We start from the raw sequence: 23,779 nt of genomic DNA on the forward strand, positions 1-23,779 counted from the left end.
TTGGAAGGCTAACCCTATTGTGATAATCTGAAAAATAGGATTTCCCTGCCGATTGTATCGTAGCCCGCTCGTCGACGGGAGATTTCTGTAGCATGGAGCGACCGGAATCACTGTTTACCTGTGGATCATCAGCATCGCCGACTTTTGCCACCTATGAATGAGGTTCTCCCTCCTTAGCGCGAGACCCAGGCGTCTCAGAGGGTCGACGATGTCGAGATCGAAATGAGCGACCACGAGTGAATGGTTAACCCCAACACGAATTGGCATGGGGGAAAAATTGGGCCCCTTTAAGAGGCGTGCCCTAGCTGGTCCATCCAGCCTTTTAAATTTTATACTGTTTTCCAATGACGAGCCCGGCCGACCGTTTTTGAAGGCGGTTTCGCAGATATCTGCACGTGTCCGAATGGACACTATGTGTTGGCAAGCAACTAGTATATATAGTGTAAGTGATATTCAATACCTGCGACTCCATCCATCAGACCGAGATCGGATCAATTTCCTCAGGACCAAGGCATCGAACCCCGTCTTGCCTGAGCAAGGATTCCCGGGTGAGCCTAAAAAGTGTTTCCATAATCTCGAATACTCCCACGTGTCCTGCTCACGTGAGCGTTACCGGTTTTGAGGGCTCGACACGAGACCAAGACTCGTTGTTATCAGTGATTTGAATTGAATTCGGCGTCCTTGTGCTCCAAGCGTGCCCATGCGGACGGAACTTCGGACTTAGGTTCAAGGTCTCCCGAGGCCACCAAATGCAGAGAATCACCGTCGAGCGGGGTAGGGTCGCGAAGCGGACGCTGGTCGCGTCGGAGCGAAGAAGAAAAACCAAGCGTTCCTTGCAAAGAATATAGTTACTCGTGAAATTACGATCTTTATTCAACAATCCTATGTATACATACCTAGGAAAAGCAATATCTTACACAATCCTCTCCTTCGAATCGTCAGATGCTTCTCGACTAGAAACGGTTCATGGGCTCTGCATCCCCCCATGAAGGAAGTAGTTGTGTGTTACGAGAGTCCCCGACCGAGGATGCACAAGATTAATCACAGAACACGTCCACGCGGCCAGGACACCTTTTTCCAATTCAGAGGCACTTTTCGGGCTTGACGCCATTTTTACTGTGTCTTATTTTAATTTTCGATAGGATGCTCGGATAGAACGCGTTGTTCTGTCGGACGAATGGTGCCCGCCAGGCGATATCCTGACGACTGATTTTCTTGATGCCTGGCGCGTGACACAGGAAGGCGTCATTAAGAATCCGGAAATCATAATCCATCAGACACAACTCGAACATTTGAGACATTTTGTCACGTTTGCCTTCCCAACTCAGCTGCTCCGCGTAAAGCGGTTCCTCGTTTGTACCTATGTAAATTGGTTCCCAAGAAGAGCGGTCTTTGCGACGTTTCGACGTCACGAACACGCCGAGTGCGGTTGAATTTGTTTCGTTCTGATGAATCCATCTGTCACGTTTGGGGAAGTTTTGACAGGTGTCGCACACGTACCGGTGGAAAAATATGGCTTTCCGGTCGGCGTAGAGCTGCTGCAAGTCTGTCTTGGTCCGAGGGACGGGGTTGCCCTTCTCCACTTCGAAAATTGGGAGGGTGTACACCGCGCGACCCGGGGGCGCCGATTCCATCAAATTTATGAATCTTGGAATCACGTTCGCCGACGGATAGAGCTCGATATCGGAGGCCAGGATGTACTTTGTCTCTGCTCGGAGACGAGCGACGTTCCGCAGAACGTTTATCGGATAGGTGAGATTCGCGAATTTCCTGTAGTTGGAGTCGGCGCGAGGCGGCTCTTCGCAATCGATTTCCATAGAAGCGATATATTGCTCAGGATCTTCGGGAATATTCGGTGGCGTATGCTTGCCGTGGTAGACAACGTGGAAGGTGACGTTGCTAGCTATGCAAGGATCACAGCGAACTTGGTGGGCGAGCATTCGATTGACCACCGCGAGATCGCTCCCAGGCGCGTACACGGCCAGCGATATCGGCCCATTCCAGCGATTGCATAGCTCGCTTACGTGCGGAAAAAAAACTCGTAAGTAGCTTGCGTCGTGTACGTGACACTTTTGTTGAATTCGGGCCGTGTTCCTTTGGCCCTGATATAGTTGGCGAGCACCACGTAGTCGCTCCGAAAGTCCTGCGTCGACGTGGCGGAGCTCTCGGGCACCCCTTTCTGCTTGAGCGGTTCTGGTGGATTATTCGGGAATACCTTTACTAAGCCTTTCTCTGCAGCCGTTTGGAGTTGACTGTTGTTCAGAACGACAACGCATGGCTCTGAGTGATTCCGCGGCGCGCTGAAACACATGAAGTTGTACAGCGCGAGAAGAATGTTGCATATTATGATTATTTTCCCGACGGAGTTGAAGCCACGGAGGGATGATCCTCCCGCGAGCATCTTCACGCGATCTGGGGTGAGGGGTCGCATCCTGCGTCCTGGAAGGAGCAATGTGCAATGCTTAGAGAAGGATGTCGATACATCCACAGACGTAAGGTCCCTGAGGTATTGAGAACTTTCGAGGAGCTCCGAGGTCACGGCAGAGACCAACAGAAAACCTAAGTGGAAGTTTCTCGGATCCCTATGCATCTTGCGACACGCTTCTACGTCCGCGCATTTTGCGATCACTCCAAGCTTTCTTCGGTTTATCTAATAGATTCCAGAGAGCCGTGGTCGGTCTGCGTACAGTGGAGCTTGAGCGATCGGAATCACTCTCGCCCTCCGGTAGAACGGGGACGTCGGTTATTCGGAGGAAGCGATGTGATACGAGCCTCATTAATCGAGGGAGAAGAATCAGGGGCCTAGACCTGGGCGATGCCGATCCAGAGTATTTTTTACGATGATCGGGGCCGAGATCTTGCCTTCTGACGCAAAAAAAGCTCAGACTGCTCCGTCCCTGCTGACACCGGCTTGAGCGAGATCTCGGAAATCCTGGACGTGGCATGAGTCACGCCAATGCGACCTAGACGTTGCTGCTAGGACCTGCATTCGAATTCATTTAATCAGCGCCCGATTAGCGAGCTAAGCCTCGTGGAATACATATGACATGCTGGAATCCGGAACCACGCGGCTGTTTGGAGTTCCCAGCTGAGCCTAACCTCATGATATATAAGTGAGTGTCACGACGAGAGGCGTGAACCAATGCATCAATTGCTGTCGACACTCTTGAACAAATCCGACAGCGGGGAAAATGGTGTCAACAATAACCTTGTCGCCGCTATTGAACGCCTATAGCCTGCATTCGATTGATCATTCACAAGTGACCTAGATGACGAAAATCCGAGGATAAATTCCATCGGAGAGATTGTGATGCGCGGTGCGGTTCCAAGAATACCCGCGTCGAATCTGTAACGAACTAATAGTCCAACATCTATCCGGAATTTTATCTCGGAAACCCTCGGTCGGGAGGCGAGCTACGATCGAAATGACTGGCGTCCGCATTCGGAACCTCAGAATCGTAAAAGCCGATTCGACGGTCCATCGAAACACCACGCGACGAACCGCAGCACGAACTGCACTAGTTCGATACGGCGAAATGCTCCGATATCGAGGACCGCTATAACCTTGACGATGAGAAACGATTCAAGCTGACCGCGTACGAGTCTCGGAGTCCGACTGTTCGCCGGCGTTGATTCTCTCAGTTTCCGTTCACTTTATCGCGGATCCTTCCCGACACGGCGTGGAATCCCCTCAATCATGGGTCATTCAAACAACTGGATGTAACGGCGCAGAGTCACCCGGTGTCGACGTACAACGCTTCAGCGATAGCGTCCGACCGCAACGCAAGCCGTCTGAGGCTTGGTGCTATTCCATGCTCTGACCACATTGTAAAGACTCTGCGCGAAACGTCTGCAATGACCCTCATCGATAGCTAGGTGACCGAGAAGATACAGAAGGGATTCGCCGTTCCATGTCCTTCCTTGTTTTTTTTCCACGCTCGAAATGGGTGAAGCTTGTTCGCTTGAAGACGGAATGGCAAGATAAGAGCTACGTTCTTGACTGCAACGGGAAATCATCCCGTCAATAAGATTATTATAGAGGAATCGCGCAAAGCGGCCGCGATCCGTCAGAGCGTGTCGAGGCGCTTCGCGATGCGCTAAGCGCGCAATCAGCGGGCTCCTGTCACCAAAATCAGAAATGAACCAGGCATCAAATCAGACCGTCAACAATGAGCTATTTTTTCTCCGCTTGACATCGAAAACGTCTCAGAACAATCCTCGGTCGGCTCTGATTTTTCTTCGTCCGACGTCACCTTTCTGGGTTGACCGCGAGAAGAAGAGAACGCTCGTCGATTTAGGGACGCATTCACTCGGGACCAAGAACACTAATAGGGTTGCTCAATTAGATCGTACCTTTTTCCTGGTGGACATTTGCGGATGTTGTTGTCTCTGAGACCAAGCAACGTTTCACCAGCTGTGCAGAACAGAGTTGAGGGACGATGCTCGCCTCTCTCCGATTTACCCCCGGAGCCTGGAGCGAAAGCGAAGCTTCTGAACGCATCGAGCGCCAACCCGCTGGTCATTGATTCTTTTGGCGTATCCAGTCGACCGGTAAGCATGAGGTGCGTGTGGAGATCCTCGGCGCTTTGTGCGGATCAGTACCTCAAGTTCAATGATTCGCCCGAAGCGCTTTCTTCTCTGAGAACGCTTCGCACCAGCAATGTCCTCATGGAATTTCTCGGGCTCGCAGCATGGGGATTCGAGGTTTGAGCCCGGAATCTCAACACCGAGGAACGATCTTCGAGAAATCGGAAAAGCGGATGGCAGAAAGTATCAGCTCCGTTTCCGTACGAGTGTGTTGGACGTCAACCTTCCGGATTCTATCTGCGTTGACAATAACTGGAAGCTGGGCTCATCGGAGAATACACGTGATATTACACTATCTTCAGCTTCGCTCTCAAACCTGCTCCGAGTAGAGCATACAATACAGACCTTCATTCCGGTCCGTCGACGGCGCGGATTTGATTGAAGCTCCTTATCGACGATTTCATGCCTCAGAAACGAATTTTCCTGCCGCTGACGGCACAACTGAACAATTGAGCTGTCTCACTCGCTGAGAAGCTTTCTCGCAGAGACCCTACGACGACAATCATCCCGGGGCGGGGGTCGCAGTAGCTGCAAGCAGGGCTTGCCCTCGAGCTCCAAATTACGTGAGAAAACTCTTATCAGTGGTAGCTATTACCACCTGACCCTCGACCCACAGAAAATGTTCCTCGTGAAGGGAGAGTACACCGTGGGGCCTCTGAAGACGTACACGACAATCGTTAGAACGGCTTCGGCTGTTTTTACCTGTCAGCCCTGCGTCGCGAGTCGATTCCGATGTCGACCGCGTCGGGGAAGAAAAAAAACCGAACGGGATCATGATACGGATCCTCGAGGAGAACTTGGAGAATTCCGCGCGAGCCGCTAAATACCGATGGATGAACGCTGGTCTGCGTTCCTTAATCAGTATTCTTATATTCAGACGGATCACCCAGAATTCTGGAATTCCTTCAGCCCATATTCCTCAATGAGAACATTGAATGACTCGGATTGCCTATTCAATGGATTCGATGGTTTGTGGAGGTAGGCAATCTACGGGCTGCCGGAGCCTATCCCGCTCGCACGGCGAGGCTGATGCGTCTCTATTGTATCCACACCGGACTTCTCCCTCGGAGGATTGAAATTTTTTGGTGAAACATCGCTGTCGTTGTGATATTATCATCCCCATACCAGGTTCATGGCTCACGGTGACGATTGCGTGTCCGCGATGACGCCCTCACGAACACGTTCGACGTCGAGAGCTCATCACAAAGAACCACTCGATAAAGTGATTCTTTGTCTAGGGATTGCCAATCGACAATCGATCCCGAGACGCAGTGTAGAGAATGTATCTAACGACCGATCGAGCGAGCCCTGTGCTTCTCCGCTCAATACTCGTCATTGATTCGGACTCTCACGACATTATTTGATGGGAGAAGTCGCGGTCTTCGGTCAGGAACGAAAACCGACCTGCGCGACGTGGAGTGCACGGCTGAGATGAAACGGAGAATTTTCGCGGCGTGGGATAACTTCGGATCACATCCGATATTTAGGCTTTCACGAGCTCCCTCTTTGCCCTGATCCAGCAACTCGGGAGAGCCGAGAAGGGCACTGACAGACAGTCAGTCACAATTTTCCGAAGTTCAGTCGCCTCTCCCATCGAGACCTAGAGTAATATGTAGGTTGCGAAGGCGGCAACATAATCTTGGCCTATGCTGATGGAAAAACATAGATCCCTCCGGAAGGCCGAGTGGAGGGCTCGCTTCTCGGGATCACATCCATCTTATCCAGGCCTTCAGGTACCGTGGATCACAAGCCTAGTTGCCTAGTTGACCAGCAAAGCTCGTCTCTCAACATTGACGAGATCCCTCCGTGGAAGTGCAGGCTTGGATCGTTAACGAGGAGCACTACTTTTGTTGTCTCTCCATTCTTTCCGCACAGCTACGCCAACCCTCATACGTTCCATTGGTCGCATCGACTTTCCCTCGGATTCGGGAAGTGAACGCGGGAAACGATTCGAGCAGAACAAGTTCCGTGCCGAAATAAATTCGCACAAGAACACCAAGTTAATTTATGAACGAAGCTACGCGGATGAGCCAAGTCGGAGCTGCTCATTCGGATCTTTAATCGCTGGTGCAGGTATTGGATCCAATGCAGGAGCTTTTCTCGCCCACAGTTTCATTCTATACTGCCCAATAACTCACCTTGTTGTCGTCGTCACTTCTTGCGGGGGCGGCACTGTCACGGTATATTCATGAATTCCTCTATGGATTGCCCACCGCCTTCATTGTGCGGAGAAGACAGCACAAAACATTCCAAGGCTCACTTCAGCTTGGGAACAGAAGAAAACCGCTAGGTATTGGATAATTCGGATGCTTCTCCCGGCGACAGTGAGCGTAGCATTGCGACCGGGCCACGATTTCATCTGTGTGACATTTGCCGCCAAGATTCTCTGCTCTCGTGCCAGGTAAGGATTTCGGCGAGCGGGCCGCCCAAGAGAGGGGAAGGGAAGGAGCACCTTCAATAACTCCGCGGGAAGAGTCATCGTCAGTATCGGAAATCAACTGATCGATCATCCGTCGAGCTGTCATGTCTCCATCGGAAAGATCTCGTGCAAAAGAAGAGGGCTTGGTCCTTCCGACCTACTGATGCCCAACCGATTCAGAAAAGTTTCTCGCTCAAATGAGATGAATCAAGTGCTGTCCACTCCCGAAATCGAACTTCTCCGTTCAGCTGTGTCGTACCCATTGTGGAGAAGAGCTTCTCCGGATTGAGACACACGGACTCGAGATACATTCCAGCCAAACAGGTCGGCCTGTCCCACCTCGAAGGACACCATAAGCCAAAGAGAGCATCACAGGACGACAACGCTGTAAATTATTTCCTGACCATTCCAATGAGTCAGCCTTGCATCCAGTAAAGATGAGACCAGCGGATGAGCACTAGCACAGCCTCCTGCTTCTTTGGTCTGCTTGGGACTTGGGACTCGCGGAGGCTCGCACCCGATCAAATCCGATCAGTGTAGCCTCGGCGGAAATCCAGCCGCTCTATCGAGACCGGATCTCAGCGAGCCGAGATCTCACCGCAGCTACCGGACTCCGGATCTCAGCCACACCGTCGATTGGTCATAGACTCATGCTACGCAAAGCGAGATTCATTCTGACCAGAATACGCTTGACTCTTTCAGTCGGTCCTGTCCACGCAAGTTCTGAGCACATTAAGGGACGGAGGGTATTTTCATCCGACACGATCTATCCAGAGATCCTAATTGGGTCTGATTCGGTCTTTGGTAAATGTGGCATATCAGGGATCTGATCACGGTGCGCTCTCGGAGAACTCGTGGAGATTTGGATGATATCGGGTATCGCGCAAGCTCGTAGAAAGGAAATGGCTGGGTGAAGAGCTGTCGGAGTATCCGCGGTCTGATCCTCGGCGCTGATACGTGCATGTAAAATTCGTATAGCCCAACCTACATTGGTAAATCGAAGCAGGCCGATATAGATACATAGATCGCAAACCGAGAAGACCGAATCCATCGTATGGACAGAAAACGAGGGAGCATTTCGCGACTCGGCTTGCCTCACAGCGCTGGAATGAGGGAAGAATCGGCTCTGTATACATCTGGAAAGCTCTTCACGCGGCCCACGACTTCGGAAGACTGTCATGAGGACTTGCGAATCGATAGCCCTTTCTGCAATAATTGCTCCTGTCCCTCGAGAGCATACGCCAGAGATGAGCAGCGATAAAAAGTAAGGATGATTTGTACACTTGAAGCGCGGTAAGAAAGACGATGTTCCTCGTCGAGGGAAGGAATTCGATGGGGCCCCGAGGAAAATCTTCGATCCTCGATTTTCGTCCAATCGGTCTCGGTCAAGTGCATCCGACAGCAGCTGTCGACCGCAGTCGGTTTTGCAGCCGACCAAGTCGGAAAATAATGTCATTTATCTAACGGACGCCCCTTCTTTCTGATGAACGTCGTTTGCTACTGGTAGCTCCAGACAGGAAACACGCTGAAATGCACCTCACGAGTACCGAAGCTGCTCTTGAGTGAGAACGTGCTCAGCATCCTCGCGCAGATTTCTTGCGAATTCCCGGAGCTCCATCATTCCTCCGACGCTCAGTGTCGGTCCTGGGAGCCTTCTCATTCACATAGATCAGCTGAGATGGCGCGCAGGCATGCATGATAGCATGCGGGATCCATCAAATCAAATTCGGTTACTCGGGGGAATGAGAGGTGCTCTGAGGGCCTTCTTTTGAATCGCGAAAATCAATGATCCCACGATCCTCGCGAAGAATTTCTCCATTTTTCTGGTCGGCCCTCAACGGAGTAGAATTTATCCAGCGATGTGCGCAGGGAATTCCGAAAAAAAGTTTTTTCTCTCGAAGCTTGGCTTTCGTCACCGCAAGGTCTTTCGGGCGAATGACGAAGATGACCTCAAGATGTGAGGTCATCAGGGACTCAGCTGACAGTACATACCGAATTTCTTCATTCGCTTGGTTTTGCTCACAGAATTCATCGATCGCCAGACGCGACCAGTGTGCACTTCCGCGCTTGCCCACTCCGCCACAGGACATGTACAATTCACTTACTGAATTTCGGAGTCGAGTTTCAATCACCATTGTTTGTCTGACAGGGGGTGTCGAATGTATTGGTGAACTTCCTGTTTTCGATCCGCCGGTCCTCGACTCGGCAGATCGTCCGTGCTGACAATTTTGATGCTGTGAAAATTACTGCCCATCCTTGAGTCGAGAGGCTTCGCAGACTTTACTGAGAGTGAAAAATTGTGCACATAGAGGAATGGGATCACGGTATTTTCCGAGTGCTTTTCGCTCTCCAGAACTCGAGATTTTCCCTCATTATCTTCAGTATGAAAGCTGCATCCCGGTGCTGACTCTCTGAGACAGCGTCTAATTCAGCGACGGCGTCATCGAAGGTCTTCTGGGCTATGCGAATCGCTTCGGTGGGATTCTTCAAATGTTCGTGGAGGAAAACAGAATAGTTCAGAGCGATACCTGCAATGTGATCAATGAAATTGACTCTCCTACGAGCTCTGTTTTCCCCCCTTCCGTAGTATGGCGTACATTCGTATTGGGCGGGGGGCGGGGGGCATCTCAGTCAGATGGAGAGTTCAGGGAGGCTCAACGTAGCTCAAAGGACGCTGTATTACCCAAAAAAACGGGATCTGTCGGGCACAGATGAGTCGACACAAGTTGGTGGACTTCTTCATAGGTCGCTGTGGCGATGTCGACGCAGTGTTGATTGTCTGTGCCCCTCTTCACCTCAGCCATGTATCTGTGGGATCAAGGAATGAAAATCGGAACTAGCTCCATGGATGGACGCGCGGTGGGTAGCCGAAGACTCGCGCGCTTCCCTTACAACGAGAGAGCTCTCGGGAACGACCGATCCCAGGGATCGGCGTCGCTCGGAATGTCCGTCGAGAATCGAAGGGGTGGAACGCTGTCAAGGTCGAGAGTCACCTGTAGTAGTCAGCTTTGGTCTTGAGAAAAATTGCTCTCGATAATAAGTCGTCCTCCGTGGCGTGCAGGTACTCGTCGACCACAGCGAGGACTTCGTTGCACAATGCAATGATTTCTCTTTGGATGATGTTCAAGTAGAATTCCAAGAGATCCTCACGATCGGTGGCGCTCCGCTGGCCTGACATCAGCAATGTTTTGATTTTCTGCAGATGGAGGAATTCTCAGAACCGTCCCCAAGATCGGGAAGAGATAGACGTCTGGCTTCAGCTAATGATTAGCAGGCAATCAGGCCCTCACACCTTGGCCGATGCGCGTCGTCGACCGATAGCGTTCTTATAGCCCACAATGAAAAGATCTCGTTCTTCAGGCAGGAAGCCTCCGTCGTCCTTGACGCGAGTCCACAACTGTTTCGTCACCTTATTTCAAAAGAGAGGACCAGTGGAATTAAGGACACATCTAAGCGCAAGGTGAGGTTCCGAATCCCGATTCTTCATAATCTGCTGCAACAACAGACCTTCGCCACGTCGTCGAAACGCTCGGACATCTCAGCAATTTTCGCGATCGTTAGAATCTGACTCCTCGGGAACTTCTGCAGATCCAAAGGAGTGACCATTTTCGCGAAGATCCGGTTGTCGCGTCTTAGCTGGGTCGGATCTTCGTTTTCGCTCACTCGCCAGATACTTTTCGGCTTTTTAGGGAGCAAGATCAAATGCCACAGAGCTGATTCCGACGAAGTCAGCCCGAGATCCGGGACCTGGACGACCTCAGCTGCTCGGTCTCCGAAAAAGTATTTCAGGTACTTTCAAGGAGTACTCCGGAGTTCGATCCTGCGGTGTCCTGTTTTGATAGTTTGGGACCGCGCTCCAAACGAAAAAAGGTAGGACTCAGTATTGTACCTCATTGATCGAGAGGACATAAGAGATCTCGAGGATTATTCGCCCGTGGAGGTTCAGAGAGTCCGATGTTCGAGTAGACCTTCGTCAGACACTCACGCGAGGAAAATCGAGGAATCGCATCAGCGCCATGCCTTGGAGACGCACATTGTCGTCCCGCTGATCATCATTGATTGTAAGCTAGGAATATTCTAGTTTCTTGCTGGTCTTGCGATTATACCCCCGCGGTCTGCTTCAAGGTCACAGCCTAAGAGAAAGTCCTCTGATAAAACGGCCAGAATCGTCAGTAGCTTCGGTCAAGATATCCTCGGACAGAGACACAGACTTCGTTGAGGAAGGGGTTCCAGAAGAGGTAGGGCTCCCGGCTTGGTCGTCGACAGATAGAAGGAACGAAGCAGCAGCCTGATAAACCGCCCCCGTCAAAAAAGGATATAACATACGCAATTTCAAGTTATATATATCAATAAAAGCATCAGCACAAGAATGAGGCGGTCCGGTCGATGACCGACATTGACCCCATGAATCCCATGAATGACACAGATTCACCATTTGTACCTTCCCCGAATCGAATAAATGCTAATCCTCGCGGAACTCGATCCCGCAGTCGGATCATTTTGTCTCTCACCATTTTCTCAACACGCCGAGTATGACGCAAGGATCGGGACCAAGAGCACAAGTCAAGAGGATATGTCAATCACAACGTTTATTCATCAGAATGATAGAGATGGTAATCAATTATTAAATTACATCTTTATATCTCGTAAGAGAATTCCCGAATACTGCTGTCGCCTCTGACGACCGGACGTCACCATGGATTTCGTTCCCAAACCAGGCTGCGGTACCTGAATCCCTGACCGGACGCACCTTCTTCGGACAAGAAACCGGTGCTCGCTCTCCTTTCCTCAATTATCATCAAGCGAGGAACTCATCATGAGGTCGCCTAATTTCACCAGGTGTACGTCATACAACATCAATATATTGCTTGCTACTCAGATCCGGGAGTGTGACTCGACCGTGGTGACTCAAATGGTTGACGGATATCATCAGGAACTCATCAGGGAATGTAGTTTATCCAATTTCTGACCGTAGCGGTCCGGTTGAACGTTCTCGTAGAAGTCCCAACAACTTCTTTCCGCAGCCCATTAGGTGACATAAAGCTTTGAGCTTCTCGATTAATCTACGTCAATTCGTTCTCAGTTGGTAGTCTCCGTTCTGCGTGATGTAGCGCACCCATGGGAGGGCTTGGTAACCAGATTTCTCGATGATTTTCAAATATCTGCAAAATATAAGAGCTCAGTCTAATTATCAAAGAGTAGTGCTGATCGGCACATTCGCCGATGCGCGGAGTCAGAGTCTGCTCTTCAGATTCTGCATATCTGGATATTCGGGTGTTTTTTGCGGAAGGTGAGGATAATTTACCTGACTTGTATGCCCGATGTCGTGAAGTATGGAATCTCGAATTTCACCTCGATGGGTGCTCTCGCCTCCAGCTCCTCGCTTTCGACTGACGGCAGGTTGAAATGGGCTCGCATCAAGTATTCCTTGCCTCCCTAGTGCCCAAGAACAATTATTATCTGTCATTTCCGCTCGAGACTGAATTATATAGGAGGTTCTTCCTCCCTCGGGGATCTCGCTTCCCGAATCGGATTTTTTTCGCAGGACAGAGACCCACCGGGAATGATTTGATCGTCCAGATGCACGCGCTTCTCTCCGGAGCGTATTTACAACTTCCTATGGTCGTTTTGAATTTTGGGCTGTCAGCGTCCATCGGAACCGGCACAATGATTTCGACGTTGTTGGCAGTAGACCTCCGCTTGAATTGAGATCGCGCTTTGACCTGTTGAAGATTCTCGCTGATCAGTGGACAATACGAGCTTAGCAGTACTCGCGGAGCGACGCAAAGAAATTCCTTAGGACTCCCTTATGATGATCTCTCACCATGTACTCGACCCTGCTGTGAGCGTGTCGCTCTATGACGCTTTCGATCCAAATGAGCGGTTTCACGTGGGTGTTTAGTCTATAACTCATGAGCTCGAACTCTCCATCGGGCGGAATGAACGATATTGTCCGATCGTTCTCGAAACGAGATAAACGAACGCACTGATGGAATTTAACATCTTCCAGCTCGACGCTCTTGTTCTTGCCTCCTGACGAGGAATAAATGACTCACACTTCTGAATGATTTGACTTTTCTGACAACGATTGTTGATCGCTTCGCATCAGCATCAGGAATATGGACTCTGGGGAAAGCTCGATACTTACGACCGGTGCTCTCGAAGAGAACCTTGTCATTGAGGCCCAATCTGAGCTCGGGCATTCCAGACAGGTAGACTCGCATTTTGATACAACCAACGATTTCCGACCTGTTGGCAAAAAAAACCTTCTCGATATATTGCTTCGAAGAATGGATAAGTGAAGATTGCTCAATGCGATTCCCCGGTGCGCATGCGTTTCCTCGGGAACAAAAATATTCACCTGAGAACGGTCCCGTTGGAATTAGCGAGCAAATTCACGCTCTCAATGACGTCCAAGAAAACTTCATTCTTCCGGTACTTCAGACCCTCGGAGCGCCACGAGACTGCGTTCGTTACTGCCATAGGGAGTTTCGGGGCAACTTCCATTTTGTGGGATTCCTTAAATTCCGAGATTGCTTTTATGCTCCTGTCCCGGAAAGGACGGTGTAATTGGGAATCATTATGGATCAGGAATCGAATCGAAAGTGCCGCGATACCTGTGTGATGAACTCCTGAAGGATTTTGGAATCGGTCGTCTGAGGGTAACCGAAGTCCATGAGTTCGTCGAGCAGCTCATAGATTATGACGAAATTGTCTCGGATGGATTCCTCCTCCAGCTCTTTGAAGTATTCGGTGAAAACCTGCATTCGTGAAATTTTTCGGGGAAGAATGAGGTCGACGAATACGAGGTGGTCTGAATGCGGGGACAAATGTTTCCAGCTTCGAATGGAGAAACACCGAGTTATTTACCTGCACCATCTTGTGGAGGAACGAGAAGATGAGGGCAACATTCGAGTTGTTCTTCGACAGAGAAACGAGATAGAGATTGTTGTGCTTGATGTAAACAAAGGTGACATCTCCTGGAAGAGGTCGACACAGCTGTTGGAGTTCGAGAGGTTCTCCCAGTTTCCGACCCGGCATCGGGTCATATCAACATCGGAATTTCACAAGGTAGACAGCTCACCTTGTCGAATGATTGGCGTAGAACATCCTTCTTCCTCGCGGTCCATCAACAGGGGGAGGAATTTTTCTATGGCATTGTTCTCGATGTCGCCGCGGTAATTACGACAGATCAGAGATTTCCCCTTCAGATCCAAGATGTAGACGGCGGTGGTCGCCATATACGCCTATCGAAATCAGAGGAAGAGTTCTGACACCATTTGTGGAACGAAAATTCTAACCCATGTTAGCCTAGGTCAAGCGCTATCGCTTCCGCCAAGTTCAACAAAGTAGAAACGAGAATTCGTAGCAGGAACGATTCCGGATGAATGAGTGAGCGAACGCTCAGGAATATGTAGCCGTAAAATAAATTTGTTTGAGGAAACACGCAAGAGCCGTCCGTCGCGCAAATCTCGAATCCGCCAAAAAAATCCTGTATCACTCTGGGATACTGGACTTGAACTTTTCGAAGGAGGCAATCGGAGAACCGACGTCGCCTGAGTCAGGGAGTTGGCCGAATGATTTTATGATCTATCCACAAAGAGGGAAGTGCGCCGTCGAGAACGTGAACCTTGACGCTGACAACAATACTTTGCTGCAGCTGACGTTGAAAATTAACAGCATGATTATGATCACGGTTGTGATCCCCGCACAGTTCATCGTGACAGCCGCAGGTCTTCCAAACTTCTACGGGATCCCCGAAAGCGCTCTTGACTCGGGAATTCCTCGCTACTCGGACAGACTATTACCATCATCGAACGACGGCCTGACGATTCCTTTCACGGGAGCGACGGGAACACCGCCAGAATGGGAATCACCACCAGAGAAACCAAACCATCAGTCACTAGACCACGTACACCGACCGTCAGCATCGCTTGGCGGTGCGGGTGGAAGGACGGGGAAAAGCTCGAAAACAGACTTGCCTGAATTTCAGAGCGGCAAGATTCCTGTCACAGACTGGGGTGGCCGGAGACCACGTCGAATCTTTTAGAGCCTATCGAAGTCGCATACGGTGCTCTCACTTGTCTCGATGATTACAGTCGACAGTGAACAGACGAACAGTCTATTGCCAGAGACGAAGATTCGAACTCGAGCTTCGCCCACGGACGAGGCTCTCTCGACCCTGAATTCACTATCACTTATCGCCTAGATGGGCACGGGGTGTATTCGGGAGCCTGGGTGGCGTGACACGATCTGACTTCGCCTAGCTCAATGGAGGAGACTCCAAATCCGAGCACCTGAATGCTGACGTTCGAAATAAGGTTGCGTCTGAGCGGACCGACCGGGGAAGTTCGTCTGCTAACGCTATCAACATACGAAGATGGCCGCGCCCTGCGCGTTCTCTTCGCGGGAAGTCCTCGACCGGGGAGATTATCTACTTGAATCAGCTCAGATCCGTTTTCCCTATGACTTGAGTTCATCTCCTGATCGACAATCTCGTTATCTCTTGGCGAGAAACAGCCGCGGGAACGACAACAGTAGAGCCTCCAGCGAATTCGTAGACATAAAATTTCTGCAGGGGCCGGTTCTTCAGGATTATCCTCCACCCTAATAGTCCGATGATATCCATGTGACCCGGCATTGTACCATGAGTCCCACCTCGCATGCGCTCTCTCCTGGATCAGGGGTGAGGGTGGAATCTCATAAACTTGACGTTTCTGAGCGACGAAAGTCTCCAGGCTGACCAGCAGGCCGCTCGGATACGGCATGATTCTCCGTCTCTCGGGGGTTGACATAAAGATAGAGTCCATTCGTCGGATATCATGCTGGAAAGATGTCGCGGGGCTCGGGGAATACGTTCGGCTCGGGGGCAAGCAGGTGGAGCGGTACATATAGCCTGCAGTGACGGCTTCCCGTCGCGAAGAATGACCATTTGTTGGATCGATTGCAGTCCATATTTTCGCTAGCGAGAACCATCTATTACTTCTTCTCGTTACTCTCTCGGAGTTCCCCATCCTTACGTCATTCGCATCTCGGAGGGGCCCGATCGAGGAGCGATCGAGGTCACCTGTCGACATCGATCCTTTCGATCCCGAAGTACATCCCGGCCGACCGAAGGAAAAATCTCGAGGAGATGATCTCCTCGGCTCGTACACATCAACGGGGCGAAATCTCTGAACCAAGTCCATTTAAGGGCCTCGACCTTCCAGGCACCGCAGCGGAATCTCCCCGTTCACGAGCCGAACATCGTGGACTCTTGCGAAAAGTCGACATGTTGTTGCTCGCTCGACAGCGCTCGTACGGTGGATAAGGTACCTGGGAACTCACACAGCGAGGAATGACGCGAAGAAATCGACTCGCCAGGAATCTCGGAGACGGACAGGTTACGGCACCTCTGGTTTGGGGGCAAGCACGCGTATTGTAAAAAGAAGGAATAATATAGGGCTGTCATGAAGGAGGAATCCATCTGGTGTCTCTGCTCGCAACGAAGCGGGCCTACACGTTGTGAGGAATGAAGTCACAGGTACTTGTCGGCAGATCGTGTTGAGAAATATTCGAAGAGCCATCGAGAAGTCACTGACGCGAAAATTTGCCGAGACTAGATTAACGCCAGGAGATGCTTCGCGCACTTGACGCGGTCCCCGTAACGAGATCATATCGATAGGATCCTCGAGAGAGTGTCGGATTCCTGGCCCGCTCCGAGTTGTCGATGCGGAAAATGTGACAGCCGCACACGAGCTCAGCATCGTTGCTGACATCTGAAGGCGAGAGTCGACTCGTCTCGCGGTCCAAATAAGCCATCGATTTCCAAATTCGTGGAAGCGAGTGATGTCATCCGCAGCGATTGAGTCAGGGGATTCTCCCCCTCCGATCGCTCCCTGGAAAGCATCCCGACAAGTTCAGCTTAGAACCTCAAACCAGGGTTTCTCGTACCGGAAAGACTCCCTGAGGGTTTGTGGGCTGTCGAACAAGCTCTAAATGGCACTCGGTGGTCTCTCGTGCTCCGTGCGAGGAACCGACAAGCCCCCTAGACTTACGATGAGGTGAAGGCAAAGTGATATAAGGCGTCGCTCGTTGTGGTGCAAATGTCGTCGCTGGTTGCTCGCAAGCACAGCGATGGCTCACAATGCAGGACAATACTGGGTCGCAACAAAGAAGAGAAGGAGTAAACCAGGATGCCTTCGGCTAATTGGATCTCTCAATGTCGGGCCGGGTCCGAGGAACAGTGGCGCGCCTCCTCGGCTCATGGAGGCTCCACGGAGCTACCTTGAATGAGAAAGATTGGTGATGGATGAAGCTTCGAGCAGTCCTGAACGATATTTGAATCGGTATCGGCACTAGGCGGGACTGGATACATGCCAAACTCTCAAGCTGTCCGCGAACAGAATTTTCAGACACAATCCTCGGGGCGCCCCGCTATAGCTCGATTTCGGGAGCTTTCTCGAAGGGATATTCGCTTTACCTTTTCACGGGAGCAGGATTCCTTTCATCTCCTTTTCCATCGGACTGTCAAATGGCAACATTTATGGACCCCTCTGATTCCCACCAACGCTTCTTTTGCGGCTAGTGGCGGCAAGATAGGGACGAGCGGGCGAACAGACGAGCGAACGAAAGAACGAAGCAACCAGCCAACCAAGAGACGGAGCGACGAGGATGTGCAGCTCAAAGGCGGAGCTTGGCGGATTCAATTTATTCTCCTTGGATAACTTCCAGGACTCTCTGTGGTTGGTTCTTCCTGTGGGACGAGAGGCTGCCTTCGACTCTTGTCATTTCGACCGCAGGAGCCCAAAAAATCAGTTTCACGAACGCGATGCTCTCTAGAATCCCACGAGATACAATTCCGAAATTCTTATTTCCATCCTCTTTTTCTGGGGCAGCTCCCGAGATGTATGTCGAGATTATTTTCAAGCACGACCGATGCGACGCCGTTCTGCGACTGATCACGAAAATTGGCTGCGCGAACGAATCTGCCTGTTTCTGCTCCGATTGGAGAAACAGAGCGTGAAATCGCAACTTTCATTGAAATGGTCTTCTTGGCTACCAAGCCCACGCTCTGGTATCAGACTCCCAACAATCAATCGCATGAGTTCACTCTGTCGATCGATTGCTGGCTGGAATCGTCGGTCTGTTCATCGAAAGGGCAACAAGCACCTTCATCGTCGGCAGCGACTTAACAAGCGTGAGCATAACAGACCTCAGCCAGAGCGACGGAAACAATAATAGAACGACGTCATGCTCTTCCGGTAAATTGCCGCTCATTCGAACAACATTGTCGAGATCGACAGACAACGGGCTCCGGTTCGATGAAGAAGCTCCCACGAAAGACGAAAGCAGCTCAATGCCTCAGCCGGGGCATCCCTGTCGAGTAGGCTAAAAAAAATGCTAGAATATCGGCTGCTTTCCGATGATTGAGGTTTATGATCGGCCGAAGAATGTTTTTGATTGCCTACTCCTGTTCTTTCCGTTGCATTCGTCTGGCGTCGGATTCTGAGAGCGTATCTTCCACCTCGTTCATTTCCATGGTCGCTCGAAGCGGTAACATTGAAATCAGATATAGTACCTACATAGTCATCACAAAAAGGTGACGTAGATAAACCTAAATTTAGAGTGTTTAGGTACTTCACGACACATTTTCGAGTCTATGCGAGCCCGCCAGCTTCCATGTGAGAGTGTGTGTGCGTGTCTGCCCGCGTGACCAGTGGGTCTGTATTGTGCTATTCTGGCCTCAGCTCTCCGACGCTCAGGCCTTGGCGACGCGGCCTTAAAACTGGACAGAGAGCGGTCTGACTCTCGTAGAGATGGGAGCTGAGAAGCAGTTCGACTGAGAGACAGAATACGTCTTGTTAGCTTCGGATTGAAACTTTTCAGATCAGAAATCCCGTCAGATGAAGTGCCTCACTCATGGATGTGAGTTTGGTTTCGGTTTTCAGTGGAAGCCCCCTGCCACGAGGCTGTGCTTTCCGTGTTCGACCAGACCGGGCTATGTGGTGCTGATCAGTTCATTTCATTCCACGAGGCCCGATTTCCCGGCTGTAGATGATCACCATCTCTGGGCCCTTTTCCGGAGCTAACGAGAACTCTCGGGGAGTTACTCTAGGCTCTGGGGAATCGTCGCAAGTATGAGACTGGGTCTCTCAATATATCAATCATCTGTTGCAGTCTGAAGCTCCCGGAATCGGAGCCCCGATTTCTGAGAGTGCACCGCGGAGGCCTCTCCGGGTCGGCCGAGGCGACAAGTGAGTGTTCAGGTCATCCCTCGATCGTTGCCATCAACAGCGTGCAGAGCATGACTTTTTCTGCAGATAGTACCGTGCTCAGCGTCTAGTTTTAGGCGTTGGGGTTTAGTTTCTTCCGCTCCAGCTTGTCCACTCAGTATCTCTTCCAAATATGACTCCCGCGATTCCATGACTGACTAGGCTGGGAGATGATCGGGTTTGACGGCGTGAAGAGAGAGCTTTAGCAGCGGGATATCATTTATCGGTTTGGAGACACAGAGAGTTCGGGAATTGGAAAGTGTATATTTGCCTAATCTCTCAGTACATATAAACGCCTATTGGAGACCACCCGTTCGATTCCTCGAGCACGAGATCGAGGATAAGCTCTCGACGCGAATAACGAGAGTTGAACACATCTCGTGTACCTGATGTTATTTTGATTGTTGCACCAAGTGATCGAGAATATATTGTATTCGCTGGATTCCACCGTCGAGCTATCGCCTCAGACAGCGAATGTGCTCTGGACGATGGTCCCGGGGGACCACCGAAGCTCGCGTATGTCAGGTCGTTCCAAAGACGGGAAACTCACGATTCAGAGGCACTCGTCAACGGGATACTCACGCGAACCCTCGGTGCGCCGAATGAGCTAGGCGCCGGACTTTCGATGCGTTTCCGACCCACATTCCGACAGATTTCGGGTCGAAGTCACTCCAGTAGATAAATTTCACTCACAGTGGAAAGATACCGGAGTGAGAGAAATCGTCTAACCGAGTGAGAATGTTCTCCGGATCTATTTTCATTATCCAAGATGCTTCGGGTCTTGAAAATCGGTTTGCCATCGAACGGCAATAGAAAAAATAGGTGATCAATCCATATTTATCCATATCAAAACATAGAATGACTATGGGAGTCTATAACCAAAGTCGACTTGTTTTCTCATGATTTAAAGGTATTACGAAGTTCTGTATGTTGGCGGTATCGCTCAGGAGCGACGACTTGGGCGCAGAACGAATCAGGATGAGACTCGGAATTCTTTGATTTTGGACGAGCAGCAGCAGCAGCCTCGTCAGGAAGAGAAGCACCAGGTCCTCGACGCACAGGTGGGTTCACTCGGCAGTCTAAAAGTTTTCGATCGCTCTCAGCTCTCCTGGGGGAAATTCTTCTCGAGTGGCTCGGAGAGGAAGCGAAAAGAGCGCTCGAACAATACCCGCTCCGATTATTTATTCGTCGAGCTACCGACAGTTTCGAATCGAATCATCCTTCCAGGATCCAACAGTATCTCAACTCAACCCACAGCCTTCAGTCAGGCGACGACGATCGCGTCAAGGCCTCGGGGTCCAACCAACGCCGCCATTACGTCGGCATAGACCCGGCTCTATGCGGTCGAAAGAAAGCACACCAAGTATCGAATCACCCGAAAATTCTGTCTCGGACGATACCTTCAGAGACGTTTCAGCATCATCGTCGCTCTACGTCCTACCTGAACAGGATTCGGAACCTCTCGTCAGTGGCAAAAGTTTTCAATCAAGTGCAGAAAGGAAGGCCGTCATCGCTCCCGGGGCACCTATATACGATAAACCGCGGAAACTTTACTCTGGTATAGGACAAGACCCCTCATGGCCGGACGCGTCGGTGAACGTTCCGGCCACGGGTGGACAGCGAAGCGATCGACGGGGTGAAGACTCTGAGAAAGATTCTCACACTTCAGTCATACCTCGCTCTGATTATGATGATCTGGCGATCCATCGTGAAGAGCTCCAGGACCGGGACCATGAGGATTCCCGAAAGCAACATGAAGGCGAATTGACCGAGCAACAGATTACGGAGAGAATACATGAAGTGAACCGCGAGAGGCAGAGAGTGACAGAAGTATATCGAAGGGACCAAGGAGGACTCGAGAGACAGACTGGAGCAGACATAGTGCGTCGTCTAAGAGAGGAGCTCAAGGAGCATCAAAAGACAGGAGTGATCAGGCAACAGCAAGCGGATCCACAGAAACAGCTCGACGCGGAGCTACGAGGACGGCTAAGAGAGGAGGTGGTTGGTGAACACGAGTCCGATCCCCTGCAACTACAGGGGACGGTTTCGCAAAGACGGGAGCGAGATTCGGAGCCGGAAGCCCCACCGGAGTCCACGACGGATGTACAACGAGAAGCACCGGGTCGGTCACGATCCTCACCTGTCAGGGCTCGACTTCATAAGCAACCGGTGCCCTGTTTTGATGGTGACGCAAATTTCTCCGGAAAACCGATAGACGAGCCCGATCATTCCCCGGCGGTCGGGGAGAGCTCCCTCACAGCAGTTCCTAGGAGCGACCTTCCGTTGCTTGACGAAGGAGGAATTCCGGAGGAACGGTTCGATAAAGAGCGCCCCTACCGCCGAGAACGGAGTAGAAGTCCACATTCGGTTCGTGACGCACAAATCGCGCTCGGAAGTAATCTTCCAGTCAGTTGCACGAAAACTCGCGCGGTTGAGCGAGCCGCCACCGAACCTCATCAGTCCCGGAAGACGGCGCAAGGAGATGAGGGTCTTCCGACCGACCAACGAAGTCATTCTGCATACGACGAAGGGGTTGCCATCGTTGACGGTGGCGCGAGTGATGCGGCGTTGGTCACCCCGAAAGCACCGGTGGCTCATCGAGAAATGCCGAACGAGTCGACATTGGGACCGACATCGCCGGAATCTTTCAACGACTGGTATGAAAGTGATGGCAATTTTCTCGTGGGTGATGGCGGAGAGGATCAAGAGGGGAATCCGATCAAGAGAAAACCCTCGAAAATTATTCGTAAGATAAAAGGGCTCTTCGAAAATAAGAAAGCGGACGAGTCTCTGTCGCACGCCGGCGCTGAACGCAAAAGATCCGATCAGCTCGAGCCGCCTCCACCCAGTCCTCGAGAACCCACGACCCCCACGAAGAAATCGAAGTTGGGTCAGTTTTTCAGTTTCAATAAGAAAGATGAGAGGCGGAAAGCAACGTCGCCCATGCCTCTGGTATTCGGACCCGCTGTCCAGGGTCCTGAATCGATCCCGGACGGCATGCTCACAAAGGTATTCATGAGCAAACTGGCCCGAGACAAAAACGTCGAGCAACCTCCAACTCCAAAGACGGCACCCCCCTTGCTGAACTGTCGTGACTGGTCGCCGAGCACAGAAGACTTGACGAAAGTCGGAACAGGGAAGGAGAAGGAATTCCTGAAGCCGTCTAAATATTTCGTACCGAAAATTCCACCGTTCCAACCTCGCACCCAGCCCCTGGAACAAGTCGGTGATGAGTCTCCTATCGTTCAGCCTTCGGAAGCTCATGGACTCCTCGCTCCTGAAGTTGCGGAGGCTCGAAACTCGCCTTACAGCTTGTGCCGGAATCGCGGTAGCGTCAAGGGGGTCAGTCCGAGACGCACATCGTTGGCAGACGACAACGTAGACAATATGTATGAGGAACTCTTCGAGAAAGAACGCACTGGGAGCCTCTCAAGTCCACAGAAAGCAATCGATGAGGATGTAGGACACGCATTCGTTCGGAAGCCTTCGAAGAAAGCTGCGGCGATACCTCCCGAATTCCGCGCACCGATCTACCAGCCTCTGAGGGATGAGCCCGCGGGAGATACACGGGTACCGTCAGAGCCGCAGCTGATTCCCAGAGAAGCATCTCCCCCAGCCTGTGAGGAAATCGAGGAAGAATTAATCGAAGAAGAAATCATCGAAGAGGAGATTATCGACGAATTCATTATTCCTAGCAGCCGGAACAGCATTCAAGAACTGCGACCTTTGTTCAAGCAAGCTTGGATGCTGATCGATCTCATGACTCAAGACTTGATCAATGGAGTACCGTCCGAAGTGAGTATCGCTACGAGTTCACTGATGAGTGACCTGAGAAGAGGCGGATACCCTATAGAGCTTATCAAAACGGAAATTGAGCGTATCTAGCTGGTTTATCCCTCCACAGGCCTGGGACGAGCTCCGGACATTTTTCCTCATAATGATCAGCATGCTCGCTTTCCTCTACTTGCAAGGCGTACTCCAGTTCACCGGCAAAAATCCATTAGGCTTCCTGATGGCGGTCTTCCGAGGATTCCACATATTGCTCGGATCTGCAATCCGAGCAGGCATGACGATCCATGATGCTGTGGACGCTATGTTGACCGACGCAAGCTCGAAGCTCGTCGCGGACACCTTGAAGGAAATTTAGGCCGCCCTCTAGGCTTCCATCTTCTCTCTTCAGAAGTTTAGAAGGCTCCCCGATGTCAGGAGGATGTGGCGACGGGGTCTATGATAAATGCAAACATTGAGATGAACTGTGATAGATTTTTGTCTTCCGAAAATATAACGAGAACTTCGTTCGAATCGAATTTCTCATTCGTATGGGGAAGATTCGATCACCCGGTCGACGTGAGGCTGTTGGCTAGGTACATCGGTTGTTGTAGAAGGGTACACAGAGCCAGATGACAAGGCAAGCGCCGAACTAATGCTTGGATATTGGTTCTATCGTTCCTTCTTACTTCTTCATATGATATTGCGCACGGGACGCGTCAACCGGCAAACAGCCGACGGCTCGTTGGAT

General features: G+C 51.1%; 3 protein-coding genes and 1 pseudogene across 3 annotated transcripts; 1 reads left to right on the forward strand and 3 right to left on the reverse strand.

The window, feature by feature from the left end:
* Positions 1–837: 837 nt before the first annotated feature.
* On the reverse strand, positions 838–4,390 carry LOC100908329 (beta-1,4-glucuronyltransferase 1-like; annotated as a pseudogene).
* A 4,935-nt stretch (positions 4,391–9,325) lies between these two features.
* LOC100908473 (14-3-3 protein gamma-like) lies at positions 9,326–10,612 on the reverse strand. Its single transcript, XM_003748084.1, has 5 exons — positions 10,514–10,612; positions 10,299–10,415; positions 10,000–10,202; positions 9,690–9,814; positions 9,326–9,534 (listed from the first exon to the last, which is right to left on the reverse strand). Exons 1-5 carry the CDS (start codon positions 10,610–10,612, stop codon positions 9,326–9,328), a joined length of 753 nt encoding a protein of 250 aa, XP_003748132.1.
* A 974-nt stretch (positions 10,613–11,586) lies between these two features.
* AP-1mu (adaptor protein complex 1, mu subunit) lies at positions 11,587–14,925 on the reverse strand. Its single transcript, XM_003748009.2, has 10 exons — positions 14,815–14,925; positions 14,091–14,253; positions 13,877–13,986; positions 13,624–13,767; positions 13,368–13,525; positions 13,155–13,255; positions 12,831–13,039; positions 12,565–12,729; positions 12,312–12,442; positions 11,587–12,168 (listed from the first exon to the last, which is right to left on the reverse strand). Exons 1-10 carry the CDS (start codon positions 14,818–14,820, stop codon positions 12,075–12,077), a joined length of 1,281 nt encoding a protein of 426 aa, XP_003748057.1. The 5' UTR covers positions 14,821–14,925; the 3' UTR covers positions 11,587–12,074.
* Positions 14,926–20,029: 5,104 nt separating this feature from the next.
* LOC114828479 (uncharacterized) lies at positions 20,030–23,407 on the forward strand. The gene is made up of 4 exons (XM_029112776.1): positions 20,030–20,082; positions 20,171–20,321; positions 20,488–23,055; positions 23,165–23,407. The coding sequence occupies exons 1-4, from the start codon at positions 20,030–20,032 to the stop codon at positions 23,405–23,407; spliced, it is 3,015 nt and encodes a 1,004-aa protein (XP_028968609.1).
* The last annotated feature ends 372 nt before the right edge of the window (positions 23,408–23,779 follow it).

Source organism: Galendromus occidentalis, unplaced genomic scaffold (genome assembly GCF_000255335.2).
Source record: "Galendromus occidentalis unplaced genomic scaffold, Mocc_1.1 scf7180000077527, whole genome shotgun sequence".
NCBI classification, from domain to species: domain Eukaryota; kingdom Metazoa; phylum Arthropoda; class Arachnida; order Mesostigmata; family Phytoseiidae; genus Galendromus; species Galendromus occidentalis.

Coding starts and splice junctions, on each gene's coding strand:
- LOC100908473 (XM_003748084.1), bottom strand. CDS start 10,612: ATGGTCACTCCTTTGGATCTGCAGAAGTTCCCGAGGAGTCAGATTCTA. Junction 10,203..10,298: donor GACGACGCGCATCGGCCAAG/GTGTGAGGGCCT, acceptor CTCCATCTGCAG/AAAATCAAAACATTGCTGAT. Junction 9,535..9,689: donor GACAGATCCCGTTTTTTTGG/GTAATACAGCGT, acceptor ATCACATTGCAG/GTATCGCTCTGAACTATTCT.
- AP-1mu (XM_003748009.2), bottom strand. Junction 13,987..14,090: donor TACGCCAATCATTCGACAAG/GTGAGCTGTCTA, acceptor GACCTCTTCCAG/GAGATGTCACCTTTGTTTAC. Junction 12,730..12,830: donor ACAGCAGGGTCGAGTACATG/GTGAGAGATCAT, acceptor AATCTTCAACAG/GTCAAAGCGCGATCTCAATT.
- LOC114828479 (XM_029112776.1), top strand. CDS start 20,030: ATGCTTCGGGTCTTGAAAATCGGTTTGCCATCGAACGGCAATAGAAAA. Junction 20,322..20,487: donor ACCAGGTCCTCGACGCACAG/GTGGGTTCACTC, acceptor TCATCCTTCCAG/GATCCAACAGTATCTCAACT. Junction 23,056..23,164: donor TCAATGGAGTACCGTCCGAA/GTGAGTATCGCT, acceptor ATCCCTCCACAG/GCCTGGGACGAGCTCCGGAC.